General features: G+C 30.9%; 2 protein-coding genes across 2 annotated transcripts; one reads left to right on the top strand and one right to left on the bottom strand.

The window, feature by feature from the left end:
- Positions 1 to 3,246: 3,246 nt before the first annotated feature.
- LOC129298106 (alanine aminotransferase 2-like) lies at positions 3,247 to 9,481 on the top strand. The gene is made up of 15 exons (XM_054936522.1): positions 3,247 to 3,555; positions 4,139 to 4,189; positions 4,547 to 4,597; positions 4,682 to 4,747; positions 4,837 to 4,898; positions 5,473 to 5,551; positions 5,637 to 5,741; positions 5,913 to 6,023; positions 6,229 to 6,366; positions 6,470 to 6,544; positions 6,624 to 6,744; positions 6,844 to 6,998; positions 7,809 to 7,883; positions 8,158 to 8,361; positions 8,973 to 9,481. Exons 1-15 carry the CDS (start codon positions 3,376 to 3,378, stop codon positions 9,087 to 9,089), a joined length of 1,590 nt encoding a protein of 529 aa, XP_054792497.1. The 5' UTR covers positions 3,247 to 3,375; the 3' UTR covers positions 9,090 to 9,481.
- A 3,577-nt stretch (positions 9,482 to 13,058) lies between these two features.
- LOC129298105 (uncharacterized) lies at positions 13,059 to 16,612 on the bottom strand (the record flags this gene model as incomplete). The annotated part of the gene is made up of 5 exons (XM_054936521.1): positions 13,059 to 13,461; positions 14,330 to 14,544; positions 14,655 to 14,736; positions 15,405 to 15,822; positions 16,099 to 16,612. Coding segments are annotated over 5 exons (1,632 nt in total), but the record flags the coding sequence as incomplete, so codon positions are not given.
- Positions 16,613 to 17,202: the final 590 nt, after the last annotated feature.

Here is a 17,202-nt window from a genome sequence, read left to right as displayed (position 1 = left end):
TTTTTATAGATGTATGTGAAAATTTAAAGTTTAAACTATATAATTGAACTAGTTATTATCTTTTGATAAAAAATTTGGAAAACCATTTTGGAGTACTTTCGCCTTAAACCGTTGCACGCACAAAGAAGGAAGTAGGGCTGCATAAAGGATTAAATAGTATTAGACTACAGATTAACTTAAAATCTGATCTCTTTTATAAAAAAAATTGACTTAGGCAACCTCTGGTTTTATCTAGTGATAACCCAAAAATTAGCAAGACCAGACTTTGTCCTGTTAGTTTAATATTCACTTAAATATTTTTTTCTTTTTTTTATGAGAGGCAATAATCAATTTCAATCTAATAAACTCAATTAAGATAATAAAATCACTTATAATCATAATAAATTCAAAATAATTTCTAATAATGAGAAAAAAATATTTTAGCTACAGTCCAAATAATTTAAATTTATAATTTCAATAAAAACAATACTTAACAAACTTGAACAACACTACATTATAATAATAATAATTTAGAAACAAACTTAACGAGTCTTTATACAATTATTTCCTTAACGTCTATTACACTTGAAGCATTTACTAAAAATAATTAATTATAATTATATTAATAATTTAATAGGATTGAACTGGATCAAGTGGTTCAAATACCTAATCTTCTATCCAATTCAATTAAAAAAATAATATAATCTTTTTAACTTTTTTAATCCTAAAAGATTAATGTTTATAAGAATTAAATAAGACAAAATTATCTCAAATTAAATTAAATCGAACTAAATTTAAAAACTTTTGCACAGCCTATGAGAAAGTTTGGAAAAAAAATCGTACAATATTTTAAGAAATATGAAGATAAGAGAAAATATGAAAGATGAAAACAAACAAGGATGCGACAATATAATAACATGACGTCAAAAATAGTAGAACATAGCCTTATCATTTGGAAATCAATCAGAGACTGCAAGTCGTGACTAGTGAGGGAGACCGATGCCTATCAGCCATCAATTTGTCAGCAGTCAGCACCTAATTCCTGACTCGATAGCACCAGTTTATTTGATAATTTGGTACTCCACCACTTTTTTTTACCATGTACTACTTCCCTTTTTATTTACAAATTATAACTCATTTCTATTAATTTTATCAATATCAATACAATAAAAGTATAAGAAATAAAAATAAGTAAAATTTCAACATATCCCTATATAACAAATCTAAAAAGTAATGTCCTATTACTTTTTTTCTTTCATGAGGGTAATTTTAAAAATATCTCTCAAATATTACCTAAAAAGACGCACCATAACTTATAAATAGTACCAATACACCTTTTAAAATGAGACTTATAAATGGAATCGGAGGGAGTACTTCTATTAATTTTATTAATATTAATATAATAAAAATATAAAAAAAAAATAAATAAAATTTTAAATATAATAAAAAATAAATAAATGAATATAATATTATTTTTTCTCTTTCTCTTTCTTATTAGGGTAGTTTAAAATTTTTAATTTAAAATAAAATAATTCATCAATTAATGATTTATAAAATAGATCAAATTTTACTTTTAAAATATGATTAATATACAAAATTGAAGGAGTATATTTTAAAAAATTTATTTAAATTTGTTTGTAAATTATGGTATAGCTTTTAAAGCAATATTTAAAAAATATTTTTAAAATTATCCTTTATAAAAAAAGTTGCATCACCTTTTAGATTTTTTAAATATAAAAATATATAGAATTATTTTATACCATATATTTTAAAATATATTTTTTTATAAATTATTTTAAAATATATAATTTTTTAAAATTATATATTTTTATTTCTTTTATATTTTTTATTTTAGTATTAATAAAATTGATGAAAATAACTTATAAAGGCAATCGAAAGAGTATGGCTTTGAATGTGAATTTTGATCATTCAATTATTTTTTTACCCAAGGTTGAAAAGAAAAACCCGATATTTTATCTAACAAACTAAAATATACCATATATTTCTATTGCCTCTGACATTTTCAAAGGCAGCATGCCTTATTTCTATTAGAAAAACCAGTTTTTGGAAGTTGACATGAATTATCAAAATATTAGTGACCCATCAACAATATATGAATGTACGAATGTAAAGGTCAAACTATTTATAAGTAAATTATCTCGATCTTTATGCAATGCATGACCTCATGTCTAGTTTGATAAAATTCATTGCACGAAAGAAAATTTTGGAAATAATTAGTTTAAGAACATTTTAAATTTAAATTATTTGCTACTCCACATAATCCTTTAAATTTTGGAGTATCTTCTTAAAGAAACTACGTAGAATCCTTTAAATTTTTAAATTTGTAATTGCAATTCTTATTAGCTTTGGCTATATTTCCCAACATTAAAAGAGAAAACCATGAAGTTCTCATTAAAATATCCAATGATTCCACCAAACTCAAAAGATTGAAATGACAATGATCAAAATATTCATATTATAATATGCTATATTGACAATAATCAATAACCATTCATCATATGACAAATGCTATTGATAAGTGAGGTATTTATTTGTGATAAATGCAAATTTATTATATGCAATAGTTTTCTTTAAAATTAAACAATTCACACTTGTAACTGTTAGATACCTTACTTGTTCATAGCTTTTGTCTTGTAATAAATGGCCACTGCTAAGTTGTTAATAAGGCATTTTATAACATTGGTATTTTGGTTATTATCATTTGAATCTTATTTATCCTAGATCCTTAGGAACTTATAATTATTTAGAGATTTCATGAGACTTCTGGATATTTTAAATTTTGAATGATTACAAGGGACTTCATCATGATTTTCTTCAATTAAAATCACATTTTTATATAAAAATAATATTTTTTTTAAATTTGTGAACAATGTATTACTCCAATACTATTTATAAGTAATTTTTATCAGTTTCATCAATATTAATATAAAAAAAATACAAGAAATAAAAGTGTATAAAATTTTAAATATATTCTTTTATAATAAATTTGAACAATGATATTATATTACATTTTTTCTTTCAAGGATAATTTTAAAATTATTTTTTAAATATTATTTAAAAATTTATATCATAATTTATAAATGAGTTCAAATAGACTCCCCAGAATGTAACTGGCAGCACATAAACTTTATTGTGATCCTGCTGATATTCGGATGATTTATAAAAATTGGGTTTTAAATGTAATTTTTCCCTGAAATTGGACCAAGGTGGCTCCTGGAGCACGAAAATTAGGAGCGGGATGAGGAGGTTGGTCGAGTCGTAGATTCAGTTCATATACTGTGGGCGCCCGGAGATCAGGGCTTGCTTTTCTTGATATCGTGTCCAAAATTTTCTAATGCCACGAAATATCACATCCTAAAATCCCATTTATATACGATGCGGAAATTCGTTGCGGACAGAGTCAGGCGCATTTTGAGCCGTTCTTTGCAGCATTGCCCTCACACTCACCCCCGTTTCCTTTCGCCTCTCCATTCTCTTGCTTTCCATTCTTCTTCCATGGCCTCTTCTCCTTCTGATTCATCCTTTCCTGTTACTATACAGAACATCAATCCCAAAGTATGTCCTTTCTTTTCTTCATCTTATCCTTTTTCTTGGATATTATCATCTCTAGTTGCGAGCTTGGAACTGTACGATTGCATCCAATGACTCTTTTTTTTTTTTGGTTTCCTGAGTTGAACTGAAGTTTATGGCTGTTGATGAAGAATTTCTTGCTTGATGATATTATGAGTGTTTCCCCCCCAGCTAAAAAAATCAACTCTTTTCTTTTGGTATCATTTTTCATTTTTTAGCCGCGCGGAATATTGAGTTCTCTAGGCTACTTAACATTTGAGATCTAGAACTAAGTTTGACCTTTGTTTATCCCCTTTATTTCTCTCTAGCTGTTTTTAAGAATTAACTTCGTTCAGTTTCTTATAGCTGTCTCTCAGTAGAGGGACTAATGACGATTAATAGCTCCTTCCTCTATTCAGTCTCTTACATCTGATTACTTGGAGTGAGATTCAACTTTCATTACCATGTGGTTTTCGGTGTTGGCGATTATCCAATGGAGTGCTACGTCTGCACTTAAGGATCCTTTTTTGGTAATGCTGTCACCAGTGTTATACTTGTGCTTGCCTGAAACCATCTTCTTTTCCTGCAGGTTCTGGAATGTGAATATGCTGTTCGAGGAGAAATCGTTACCATGGCCCAGGTAATGTGATTTGGTCGTACATCTTGAAAGGATTAAATGCTTTCGTTGAAAAGTTATTTTTTGTCTAGGTAAATATTCCTAGGTATAGCTGATTCCATGTCTCCATCCAGTGGGATAAGGCTGCTTCTTCTTCTTGTCATTGTTGTTAAACATCTGCAGAAGCGTTTTAGATCCTTTACTGGCAAAACATTGCCTTAATGTTATTTCAACACTGTCACTGATAGCAATGCTTTTTTGAAACCATAGCTTGAGAGATAAAGCCGCATTTGATGCTATCAAGTTTCCGATATTTTTTTTTTTGAATGATTACAACATGAAATGGTTTCACCGATACCTTGCGATATCTCAATGCTCCAGAAATTGCAAGAAGAATTACAGGCGAATTCAGGCTCTCATCCATTTGACCAGGTACTGTTTTCCACATGATATCCTCTATGCTTTAATTTAAGTGGTTTTTCTGTCTTTTCTGACTTGTCTATTGTCTGAAAATAGATAATTTACTGCAACATTGGCAATCCTCAATCTCTTGGCCAGCAGCCAATAACTTTCTTCCGAGAGGTTGGTTTGCTGTTATTTTTATGGTGAAATGCAGCAGTGTTCATACCATTAAAGAAATCCTTCTTATGACAGTCTAATATGTATTATAGGTTCTTGCATTATGCGACCATCCAGCTATCTTGGACAAAAGTGAAACACAGGGTTTGTTCAGGTACTTGAGATCAATATCAACAGTGAGGTATCGGAACAATTAAACATAGTGGATTGTGTCAAATCTGGAAATTATTACAATTAAAAACCTGGTAGATCAATATTTTCAATGTTATAATGTTTCACTCTTTCAGTTCAGTTTTACATATGTAAAGTGTATCATATTAGTTTTGCTTATACCCTTTTGGACATGAAACTAGATTGTTAGAGCATGAATTTTTCATTACAATCGCAAATATTTCCTGGCTGCAATTAACAAAGTGCAGTAATAGTGTTTTCTCTATGGAATTCATATGATTGCTTGGCTTTTGTCCATTTACATGTTCATATAGACATAGAGTCAATAATAAGAAGTTAAGATTATGGTCTTTCATTTAATTTGAGTAAATCTCAGTTTGTTAATCCCTTGTCATAATGCTGCAGTTTACCTTGTGCGAAAAAAATTAAAAGCTTCTTTTACCACTTAAATTTTGATCTTAATAAATTATCTGTGGTGTGGATTTTTGATAATTCTATTTCATGTATTTTCTAGTTAATTTTTGCCTTAATAGTTGTTCTTTTGACATATTTTTCAGTGCTGATGCAATAGAGCAAGCTTGGCAGATTTTAGATCAGATTCCTGGAAGAGCTACTGGTGCCTATAGTCATAGTCAGGTTGTGATTGCACCATCTTCTCTATATTTTCTTGCCTCAGATTGATATACATGGAATAATCATGAAAATATTGTTCTCATATCAGGGTATCAAGGGTTTGCGTGATACAATTGCAGCCGGAATTGAAGATCGTGATGGTTTTCCTGCTGATCCCATTGACATTTTCTTGACTGATGGTGCAAGCCCAGCGGTAACTCAACTTTAAATTTTTCATGAAGTGTTTTCTTGGTGGGCTTGGATAATGGGACTTTTGAGTCCTCATTTACTGAGGGTTTGTTGCACTAAATTTAGATGGCAGCACTGGTCCAACTTCATTTTCAATCTGAATAACTTAAGATGATTATCTTTTCTATTTTGCCAGGTCCATATGATGATGCAATTGCTCATAAGATCAGAAAAAGATGGTATTTTGTGCCCCATCCCTCAGTATCCTCTGTACTCAGCTTCAATTGCCCTCCATGGTGGCACTCTGGTAGGTCTATACACATACGAGATTAATACATATTTTAAATTAGATTGATCATATTTTAATTTGTTTCACTGCACTGATTTGAAAGGGTTAAAATCGCCCTTGCATGTTTGTATGGCTAGGAATACCTTCAAATTGAAAAAACTGTGCTGTAAATTTCATTTTAAATTATTTATCATTGGATAACTTTGCCATTATGTTTTTGAAGGTACCTTATTATCTTGATGAAGCAACTGGCTGGGGTTTGGAAATACCTGAGGTCAAGAACCAGTTGGAGAATGCCAAGTCCAAGGGCATCAGTGTTAGAGCTTTGGTTGTTATAAATCCAGGAAACCCAACAGGGCAGGTGAATTGCAGTGAAACTAGTGATATTAATACAAGAGAGTATTTAAGGTTTGAAGCTAAGCTTGCTAAAGAATAAAACATGGATTTTCTGTCATGCCTTCTAGGTTCTTTCTGAGGAAAACCAGCGGGATATTGTGAAATTCTGCAAGGAAGAAGGTTTGGTTCTCTTGGCTGATGAGGTAACTGGATTTTTTTCCCTGAGAATTTCATACACTAATAAAAGTGCGTTGCACTTTAACTGAAACCTTTATTTTGCAGGTGTATCAAGAAAATATTTATGTTCCTGAGAAAAAATTTCATTCTTTCAAGAAGGTATCTCGGTCTATGGGCTATGGTGAGGATGACCTATCTTTGGTGTCTTTTCAATCAGTTTCCAAAGGCAAGTTGGTGAAAGGAATCATTTATCACAATAAGGATAGACAAACAATAATGTCATGGGATCTATACCAATGCAGAATGTCATTCTCTTTGGTTTCAGGCTATTATGGAGAGTGTGGGAAACGAGGAGGTTATATGGAGGTGACTGGGTTTTCCGCAGATGTGAGGGAACAGATATATAAGGTGGCCTCTGTGAATCTCTGTTCAAATATCTCTGGTCAAATTCTTGCTAGCCTGGTCATGAGCCCTCCCAAGGTTAGTTCTTCACTTCTTTGCCTCTCTAAAGTCACACCAATTGTCCCTCCACGCCCCTAATTTCAGAAAAATAATCTAGAAAGAAAATAGATAGATCTTAATCAAGATACAATTTGTACAAGAGCAGCAACTTTGGGCTTGAAGTAACTTCTGGGGAAGAGGTTAAAAGTAGACTTAAAAGCAGTTAACACTGATGATTTCTATCCTCAGAAAAACTCTGAACTCTGTAATCGGTAGACCTGACCCATTTTCCAAGTGTTACTCTTGTCGTTTTCTTTTGGCCTTTGTATATTTTGTGGTGGACTACAACATGGCGTATAAGTTAGGATTATAGTATAGAGAGCAAAAAGTTGATCGGAAGCTAAGCTGTTGCAACATGGAGGCAATGTTTTTCACTTTCTGTTAGAAGAAGCTTGGTATATTACAATGATTGACAATGAGAGACTTGCTCTAGAATATTCTGCACTGTTTTCGGTCATGTTTCAGCAAATTTTTTGTGCCTTTAGCTTACTCAAAACCAACTCAATCTGGGATCCGTGTAAAAACACATTAGATGGATCGGCAAGTTGAGTCTGTTAATTAGGAAGGTGTGTCAATAATGGGTAGATCAGATCCCATATGTATTTGCAATCAACAATGTAATACTTTTTTAATTAAAAGGGCAAGTATACAATGTAATACTAGGATCATAACATTTATTTTTAAATATCCTTCAATACAATTGTTTTATTTTGAGAATGTGGTCATGAAATTCCGAACATTCTATCACTAGTATCAATTGCAATTCCCATATGACACTCTGAATTTCAGGTTGGAGATGAGTCCTATGAGTCGTATGTTGCAGAGAGAGATGGAATTCTATCTTCTCTTGCTAGGCGTGCCAAGGTCAGTTACCGAAAAAGAAAAAAGAAAAAAGAACTTAGTTTAGTCATTCTATTTGAGGACTGTATATTAATCATGTCAAAAGAGTAATATTCCAAACAATTTACAAGCTTCCTTCTCTTTACCCATTTCACATAATCTCCTGTGCAAACATCATATTGAAAAGAGTGTCCAACGCTGCAAAGTGACTGCCACCAGCCCCCTTTTGTTCTTCTTTTCCCTTGTTTAAATATTTATTTTTGTTTGTTAATCTTTTGGATTTATATTGTCGACTCAGACACTGGAAGAAGCATTTAACAATCTAGAGGGTGTGACATGCAACAAAGCAGAAGGGGCAATGTATCTATTTCCCCGTATTTGCCTCCCTGAAAAGGCAATCAAAGCTGCAGAGGCTGCTAAAAAAGCTCCTGATGCTTTCTACTGTCAGCGCCTCCTTAATGCCACCGGAGTTGTTGTTGTCCCTGGTTCTGGTTTTGGACAGGTTAGTTTTTATTGATTTATCACAGTAAAACAAAACCTGTCTCTTCCTGCATTGGATTTATATTCTACTGATCAATAAAACTGTCGTTTGTTATAACCAATTTGCTTTTCCATTCATCTCGCGATTGACTAGGCTTTGTGAACAGCCTCCCTCATCTTTAAAAATTAAAAATTACCCCTTAACTTTCATCCCTTATAGCATTAGGGAATTTTAGAATTTAGAGTTGCACATTTCAATTTGGCACAAAGTTTTTCGAGCATTATAGTTGCCCTTGTTTACTTCTAATTTGATGGGGTCGTGATGCTTGTGGATAGGTTTTAAATGTTAAATCGCCGAAGTTTATAGGGATAATTTCTGATTTTGGAAGTTGAAAAGGAACCTGCAGATTGTAAATGGCTCAAATTTGAAAAGACACATCTACAAGTTTCCGAAAACATAACGTGGATATGTCTTGCTACTCAACATCATATTATTGACTCATCTAAAAATATTTGATCCACCTCATAATTTTACTTCTTGAGTTGATATAGCATACACTTCAAAAGAACACCAAAGTTTTCTTTCTCTGGGAATTATCAGCTTAATTTTGGATTGTGACGTTGTCATGTAAGGTTCCTGGGACCTGGCACTTCAGGTGCACAATTCTGCCTCAAGAAGAGAAGATTCCAGCGATTGTCACCGGCTTGACAGAGTTCCACAAACAATTCATGGATGAGTTTCGCGACTGAGGATTCCTGGTTGAGTTTCTTCCATCACAATAAGGATAGCCAATCAACTTTTGACAGTACTAGACTTTGAGTTTCTAGATGCGATAGCATTTGTATCTTTCTTTGGCAATCAGTAATAATTCAACAGAAAGGGGGGAAAACTGCTTGTGTTGGGTGGCATTAACCCATTGCTTCCTGGTTCCTTGTGTCGGGAGCCATGGAAGCCAAGAAAGAAAAAACGAATACGTTTGGGTGAGCTATACAGCCTCCAAACAATCTTGGGCGCACTTGAACAACTGAAACAGATGTTGCAGATAGTGGTTGGGATTAGCATGCCCACTTCAATAAATCATTACCTATGGAACACTTGAGAATTACTTTTGCAGCTTCAATGCCATTGGGATTCCTTGTTAGTTGCTGTTGTATCTGCAAGCATACAAGCAAAATCTGAGCAGAGGGATTGCATAAAATTGGGAATTTGAAAACTTTTGAACTGAAATTATGACTGAAATGAAAAAAAAATGATAACCTCACGCACGCTCAGGGACTATGAGTGTGTTGAATTCATTGTTTATCGGATTCTTTTTTATTTTTTTCCAATCTCTAATTTTTCCACTCTCTAATTTTATAGGTGTTTGTATGTTTTGAATTCCAAGATATCTAAATTACATAGACTTTCAATTTTGTGAAAATTGAAAAAAAAAATCTTTTATTTTCAGAACTTAAACTTTATTTTAACTCTTAAAAATTTAAAATTGCTAATCTACCCTTATCATTTATTTGTCTAATTTTTCTCTTTTCTACCCCTAAATTAAACAATTTGTAAATAAGTATGATAATATTTGTATAAATGTTTTAAAAATAGAGTTTAAAATGAATTGTATAATAAAATAAGGAAATGAAATTGAAATTTAAAAACCTAAAATGTGATGAAAGTTTCATGAAAATATATATATATATATATATGTTATGGAAGAACATTTTAGTTAAAAATATTAAATTTGGTGAGTTAATGACAAATTAACAGTTGAGTTAATGAAACTAGAATTTTAAAGAAAATGAAAAGGTTGTTCTAGTATGGCTTTTGTGACAAAATCGGCCTTTATATTTTAATGAGTAATTAGAAGCTCAAATCTCTTAACTTTTTATTAGTGGTCAGGGGTCGAGCTTGGAGAGTGAGTCCGAATTAAAAGAAAATAATGCTCCTGTTATGGAGTTAATGTTTAAAAATATGAGATATGTTTAATATTTTAAAATATAGTTGATGTGTGTTTTTTTTAAAAAAATGTCAATAATAAATAAATAATTTTATATTTATTTTTAAGTGAACACTGGCCAATTCAACCAATATCCGATCATCAGTCTGGTTCGTGTGAGATAGAAAAACTGAAAGATAATCAAACCAGTTAACGAATTGAAAAAACAGTGAAAACCAAACAGTTGATAGGTTTGGCTGATCAAGAGATGGTATCTAGAAAAAGATAACGGAACGCAAGGAAGGGTTGAGATGTGTGAGAGAAAAGATGAAAATCTGAAGGATGAAAGAGATTTACAAAAAAAAAAAAAACAAATAAGAATACATTTTGCAGCAAAAAATCACCTTAGATTTGTTTCACAAAACTACAGGATTTATGATCAAGCCATTAGACAGGGTAAAAATGAAGCTGCAGTTCCACAACTCGGCAGTCCGCAGCAAAGAGTAAGGAAGGAAAAACAAAGACGAATGTGTCATCTAATAGAAAGAATGTGTGTGTTAGTCCAACGGTCAATTTGCTTCATTTTTCTGCCGTAAGATTTTTTCCTCTTTCCATGTGAATGGCTCCATTTTAATATTATTAAATATTAATATACTTCTCTGATCCTATTTATATAACAGAAAAAAAATAAAAAATTTAATCCTATTTCTAACGTATTTATCAATTTTTAATACTTTTTTTTTACCCTTATTAAATGTTTTGAATAAAAATATCAATAATAAAATTTAAAAATATTTGTTAGGGATGAAGGCAAAAATTTATTAAATTTTAAGATAAAGTTAATGAGATTTAATATTTTTTTTAGTTCTATAAAACATGTTCAAAGTGATTTATAAATAGAATCAAAAAAATTATTAAAGAATAGAGTAGAAGGCGGGAAGCAATTTGAGATGAGAGGAAAGATAAAAACATCTATTTATAGATTCATATTAATATTATTTATGCTTATAAAAAAATAGGAAGATGAAATGAAGTATACTAAAATACTATTATTTTAAATAAAAAATTATAAACAACTTATAATTTTCTTATCTTTATATAAATATTTTTATTTAAATATTAATTTTGTTGATTATAGATGAATTTATCTTATGATTTTTCTGTGTATAAAATTTAAAATGCATTAAATTAATCAAAATCTGTTGAACCATGATTGAACCATTAACCCTTAAATCAATCCCTTGTGTGGTTTTTAAAATCTTGAAAATACCTATTAAATAAAAAAATATAAAAATGGCATTAATTTAAAGATATATAAATAATTTATTGGGCGTTGAGATTTAATTAAAAATGACTTATATTTTTTAACAATAAAAATAAAATTTTTTAATAAACTAACAATATCTTTTAGTTTATTTAGTAGGTTAATAGTGAATAAATAAAATATCAAATAATATGCTAATAGCCTACAATTAAATTGTGTGAGAGAAATGTAAAAGGAGCTATGCTTGAAAAATTAGCATGGAGGCGTGAAAAATTAAAACTCCTCATATTTTACGAATGGTGGCACCATTTTAATTAGAAAGGACGATATCGACCAAAAAAGAACTTTGAAAGAACTTAATATTTAACAAAGATCTAGACAAATTGAATATTTGTTAAAATAATATCCTTACTTAGTATTAATTTGTTAATATTTATATACTTTTTAAAAATCTTTATCTGGTATTAAATTCGTCTTTTTTTTATGTTCTCGCTAATTAGAATGATTCCTGTTTGCTTTAAAACTGAATCAGTGATAACTTTTCTGTTCATAACACAGTAAGCTAAGAATTATGTAACATTTATTTTTTTTAACATTTTTACACTGATTTTCACAATGCTTAGTAAACACATAAAAGCTAATTAAAATATTTAAATAAATAATTCAGAAAAAATGCTTTAAGAATATAAATTAAATTAAACGTTTTATGAAAAGAAAATACATGTTTTTGAAGGCTAATAGCATTTACACCATGTTTTATATCCGAATATAATAATAATAATAATAATAATAATAATAATAATAATAATAATAAACAAAAAAAAAAACCAATTATGTGATCACTCCCTCCCAAGAAAGGTTATTAAACTCATTACTTTAAGTAAACTTATGATAGGAATATAAACTCGTATCATAAACTCAAATCGTAAACTTATAAAAGTTTATCTCTATTAACAAATAACTGTTAAAATATGATTATAATTTAATTTAAATATATTAAAAATATAATCATTGAAATTAAACTTATCTACATTGATAAATTATCATATACAAGACATAAAAATTTTAAAATAGAGAAACTTATTTTTGGTATTTTATTTTCTTTTTTATTAACATTAGTTTTTATATTTCAAGATTTTTTTTTCCTTTGAACCATATTTTATAACTTTTATAAACTAAATTATTTATAGTATATACTTAACTTATTCAACTTAAAAAAAATTGACAAGTTTAACAAGTTTAATCAAACTTATATTTGATCCGAGTTTATAAATTATTTAACACAATTTTATAAATTAAAAATGTAAAAACGATAAATTCAAAAGTAAATTTAGGAGTTTAACAAAATTTATATTTAGTTTGAATTTATGAATGAATTAACATAATTTTATAAATTAAAAATATAAAAATATTAAACACCTAAAATCAATTTGACAGCTTCACAATTATGCTCGTAAGAAAATAAATTTGAGAGAGAGTTGGATCAAAGTTTAAAACAGAAGGTGGATGTTAATGAGTATATTTCAGAATTCAGTTTGACGAGGACATGTACTCGGTTCTCTGAGACAAAACTCGGGACGTGTAGTTAATTTGAGCATGCATTTGGAAAGGCGTGCAGTGATGAGATTGAAAGTGGAATAAATGAGTGTAAGATTGGACACACGACATAGAATCAGGTCTGGTCCTCTGCAACATCAAACAGAAAGATTCTGAAGAGCCAAAAGCAGTTAAACTTAGAGCTTCGCTTTTGTTCTCTCTGGGATTCTGTTTCTGTAGTGTCTGCGTCATCCGCAAACTCGCATGTGTCTGATCTGGTGTCTGAAAAGGCCGGATGCCATTTGAACTGCTAAACACTTTACGTGCATCCACTTTCACGTAACTCTCCCATGCGTCTTTCTGATACGATGCGAATAGACTTGTAGTCTTCCATATCCTGCCAACGTCCCAGACATGAAAGGCCCCTTTGCTTTCTCGAGATTTTTAACCTGATTTCACTGCCAACAAATGAATTAATTATTTTTCAATTAACATTATCTTTATATATCTCTATTTAATAAAATATTTTATTTAAAAACAAATATAAATTTATTTATTTTTTAAGGACATATTTTAAAAAATATATTAATCATATCTTGAAATGTTAAAAATATTTTATATTTTTTAATATCCAACCTTTTAAACATATCTTATATTTTAAATGAAGGGAGTATCTATTTAAGATTAGGTAAAACTTTAAAATTTTGTCCTATAATCAAGACAAGTTGATGTACTAAACTTAGAATAGATCGAATTACTAGGTAGGGATAACTTGTAATAGATTCTATTTTAAATAAAGGATTAAAAGACATTTTTATCCTTTAACTATTCACTTAAAAGTGTTTAGTATCTTAAATTTTCATGTGGTGCAATTTTTTTTAACTTTTGAAAATGATGTATTGGATATTCTATCATTAAAAAAGTTACCTTTGACATGAAAAAGGGACTTAATCGATATTAATTTTTTTATATGGTATTTATTTATAATTTCATGGGTACTTTTTGTAATTTAAGAGATCCTTTTGTAGAATTGTTTGGGTCTGATGATTAAAGTTAACTTTTTTAACAACAAATTATCCAATGCTCAATTTTCAAAAGTTAAATAAAAAAATTATATTACATAAAAGTTTAAAATACCAAATGTTTTTGAGGAAATAGTCTCGAGACAAAAATGTTTCTTATCGCAATTATTAACAAAAGAGAGATATGAATTTTATTACTGAACAGCCTTACGGGGATATATTTAAGTATGATTTGCGCCACACTTTGATTGCATCATACTAGTGTATGGAAGACAACCACATGAAGTAGGACGACTTGAAAATGGATTCTTCAATATGTTTTGAGATTCTTCATTTGCCTTCTCCATCGTGTGCTGCTCTCTTGCTGCCTCTCTCCATTCTTCTGCTCTCCTCTTCACCACATCCATTCTCTTCATCAGTTTCTCTTCCTGCTTCCATCTCATCTTCTGTATTTTCACCTGCCACCACCACGACATTTCTATCATTCCTCAGTTTCAATCGCTTGTGTTCTTGAACTTGTTAAGGGATTATTGGGAAAAGAAATGAAGAGAATAAAGGGTATATAAACCTCAAGCTTCTTTGATTGAGCTTCTGCTTTAGCACTTTGGAGGTTTACCCAAGCTCGTATCCTCGTTTCTTCAATCTGATACCTGCACCTTCACTTCGCAATCAAGTCCTCACCATACAAATCACACAAAACTAAAAAGCAAAGATCTTTAAAAAAGGTCAATTTGACACCTTGGTCCTATATATGATACGTTTACTTGGCTTTACATAGCATATAGCACTGTGTTAGTATTTCACTAATGTGGTTTTTTAACTAATGTGTTAATGGGCAATTTCATTCTTAAATTTTAAGTCTTTGAAAACCTAAATTTATTTTAAGTGTAATGTTACTCCCTTTCAACCTCTAAAAACAGTATAATGTTGTTCTTACTATTAATAAAATTTAATTTTATTCGTTAGTTGGCCTGAAAAAAAAAGATATAAAATGACTAATAAAATTATAAATAAGGCCCAAAAATTATAGAAGATAACTGAAAAAAATTTTATAATATTTTTTTATAATTTTTTAATCAACTAATAGTTAAAGTTAACATTTATTAATTATAATAGTCTTATTCCACCCTTTTAAATGTTGAGAGGAAACATTATAATAAAAATGAGTTTAAGATCTTGGAAGGTCTTGGACCTATAGCTGAGACCTTAGGGTAAATTTATCGTTTAACTTTAATTAATTAATTAACATCTTAACTAAGTTACAATTCGCTTATAATCTTGGCATGGTTTGAATGCCAAGGCTTCAAGGTTTAATCACCTGAGACAAGATTTTGTCTTTTCCTCTTCTTCCCAAGCGGCAGTTATGGAATCTGAACGAGCTTTCTGGGTTTGGTTAGCATGATGTCTCAAGCTCTTTGAAGCTTCTTCCTCTTCCTCTTCCCTTGAGCTCCAATTCGACACAGTGGTATCGAACTTTGTTCCCAGTTGCAGCTTGGCAACATGACAGTCCTGTAGCTGAATAAGGCCACTAGTACAACTGCTAATGTTGCTACTGCAATTAGGGTTTTGAGAAGCCATTGGACTAGCCCTACTTGCAGGAGTGTTATGGCGAGCAGGAGATGAGCTCTTGAATGGTCTGTCACACCTTGAAGTTGTGGAGCTTCCTACAGGAGTCGTCTCTGTCCCAATGTCTCTGAAATTAGGAAAACCTGACCCTTTCTTGTCTGTAAACTTGTCTGCATTACATACATTTGCATGAAACATGACATGAATTTTCAAATCAACTCAGTCACCCTTTTCAATTTCCAATGAACTCGTAGAGGAAATGAGTCCAAATGAGGATAAAATACTCTGAAATAAACAAGCCTCTCTCACCGAGTTGAAGACAACATTTGACTCTTTGTACCTTCTATCTCAGCAACCAGATATTGCAAAGTTGAAGTCTTAATGGTAATTCAACGAATCCAAGATCAAAACCTTTGCAATGAAAGCAAGGAAACAGGGGATCCTACCTTTTAGCACTATGTCTGTTGGGGAAGGGACCTCATGGTGGTCCAAAGTTGCAGGAGAAATTTGAAATCTTGGGACAGTTCTGTACACCTTTTGCTGTGTGGCCCTCGGTTTCTCCGAGAAATCCTCGGCAGTGTTGCGTACCTTGAAGACGTTGTCACATGATGTTCTGATATTGGAGGACGCTGAAGATGATGATGATATTGCTAATGCCTTTGTTGTGCAACCAGGGGAGCCATCGCTGCCCATGACCCATTTCTCTGCGTCTTCCCATTTCGAAGAAACATTGCTCTTTCTGAAGCTAAGGATGGGTCTTCCTGGGGTTGAAGGACCTTCTACTCTTGTTCTTCTCTGAGAAGAAACGTCGAGGACGTTTTTGTGTGACATAGGAAACGACTTCACGAACTCCAAGGTTTCTCGGAGATGAAGCTTGTAGAGCGGATCAGAGATGGCCTCTGCAAATGGGTTGTCTTTACTTTTCACGTACAAGTTGGTGTTCGCCGGCAATGGTGATTCCTGAATCAGAAAGACCCCGAAAGAAGAAACATGAACGAAGTCCACTTAAACGATTTGAAGTAAGAGAAGTGAAAATGTGGGATCTTCATTGGTTACCCCGGGTGAAGAAGTTAACGAAGACGAAGCTTGAAATCATGAACATGATTTCATGGCGAGAGGGATCCATGGGAGAATGGAGAGAGCCAGAGTTGCAGTACCATGTGCAGTTTCAGAGGTTACAACACAAATGGAATGGTAATGGTTACCAATATTATTTATGGCATCTATTGCCCTACGTTGGAAAAAAATTAGATAGACCCAGCATCACCATGTTAATCCATTCAATAAAATTATATCCATTCAATCAAATAAAATTCTATAAATTATTATTTTTAATAACTTTATTTTTATAATAAAATGCCTATTTAATTTCTTACCTTTTTTTCATATCATGTCTCAATTAATTTATATTTAATACTAGCTGAATGTCATGTGTTTATTGGTTGGATTATGAATGACATAGTGCATGAGATCTATATAAAAGTTTCTCATGTTAATTGTTGTCTAATTATAAGTATATTATTAGATTAATACAATTAGTTGTAGCGCTG

Source organism: Prosopis cineraria, unplaced genomic scaffold (genome assembly GCF_029017545.1).
Source record: "Prosopis cineraria cultivar Desert tree isolate PC_DT_omini unplaced genomic scaffold, ASM2901754v1 PC710, whole genome shotgun sequence".
In the NCBI taxonomy this organism is placed as follows: Eukaryota; Viridiplantae; Streptophyta; class Magnoliopsida; order Fabales; family Fabaceae; genus Prosopis; species Prosopis cineraria.
This window is presented reverse-complemented; position numbering and strand designations above follow the sequence as displayed.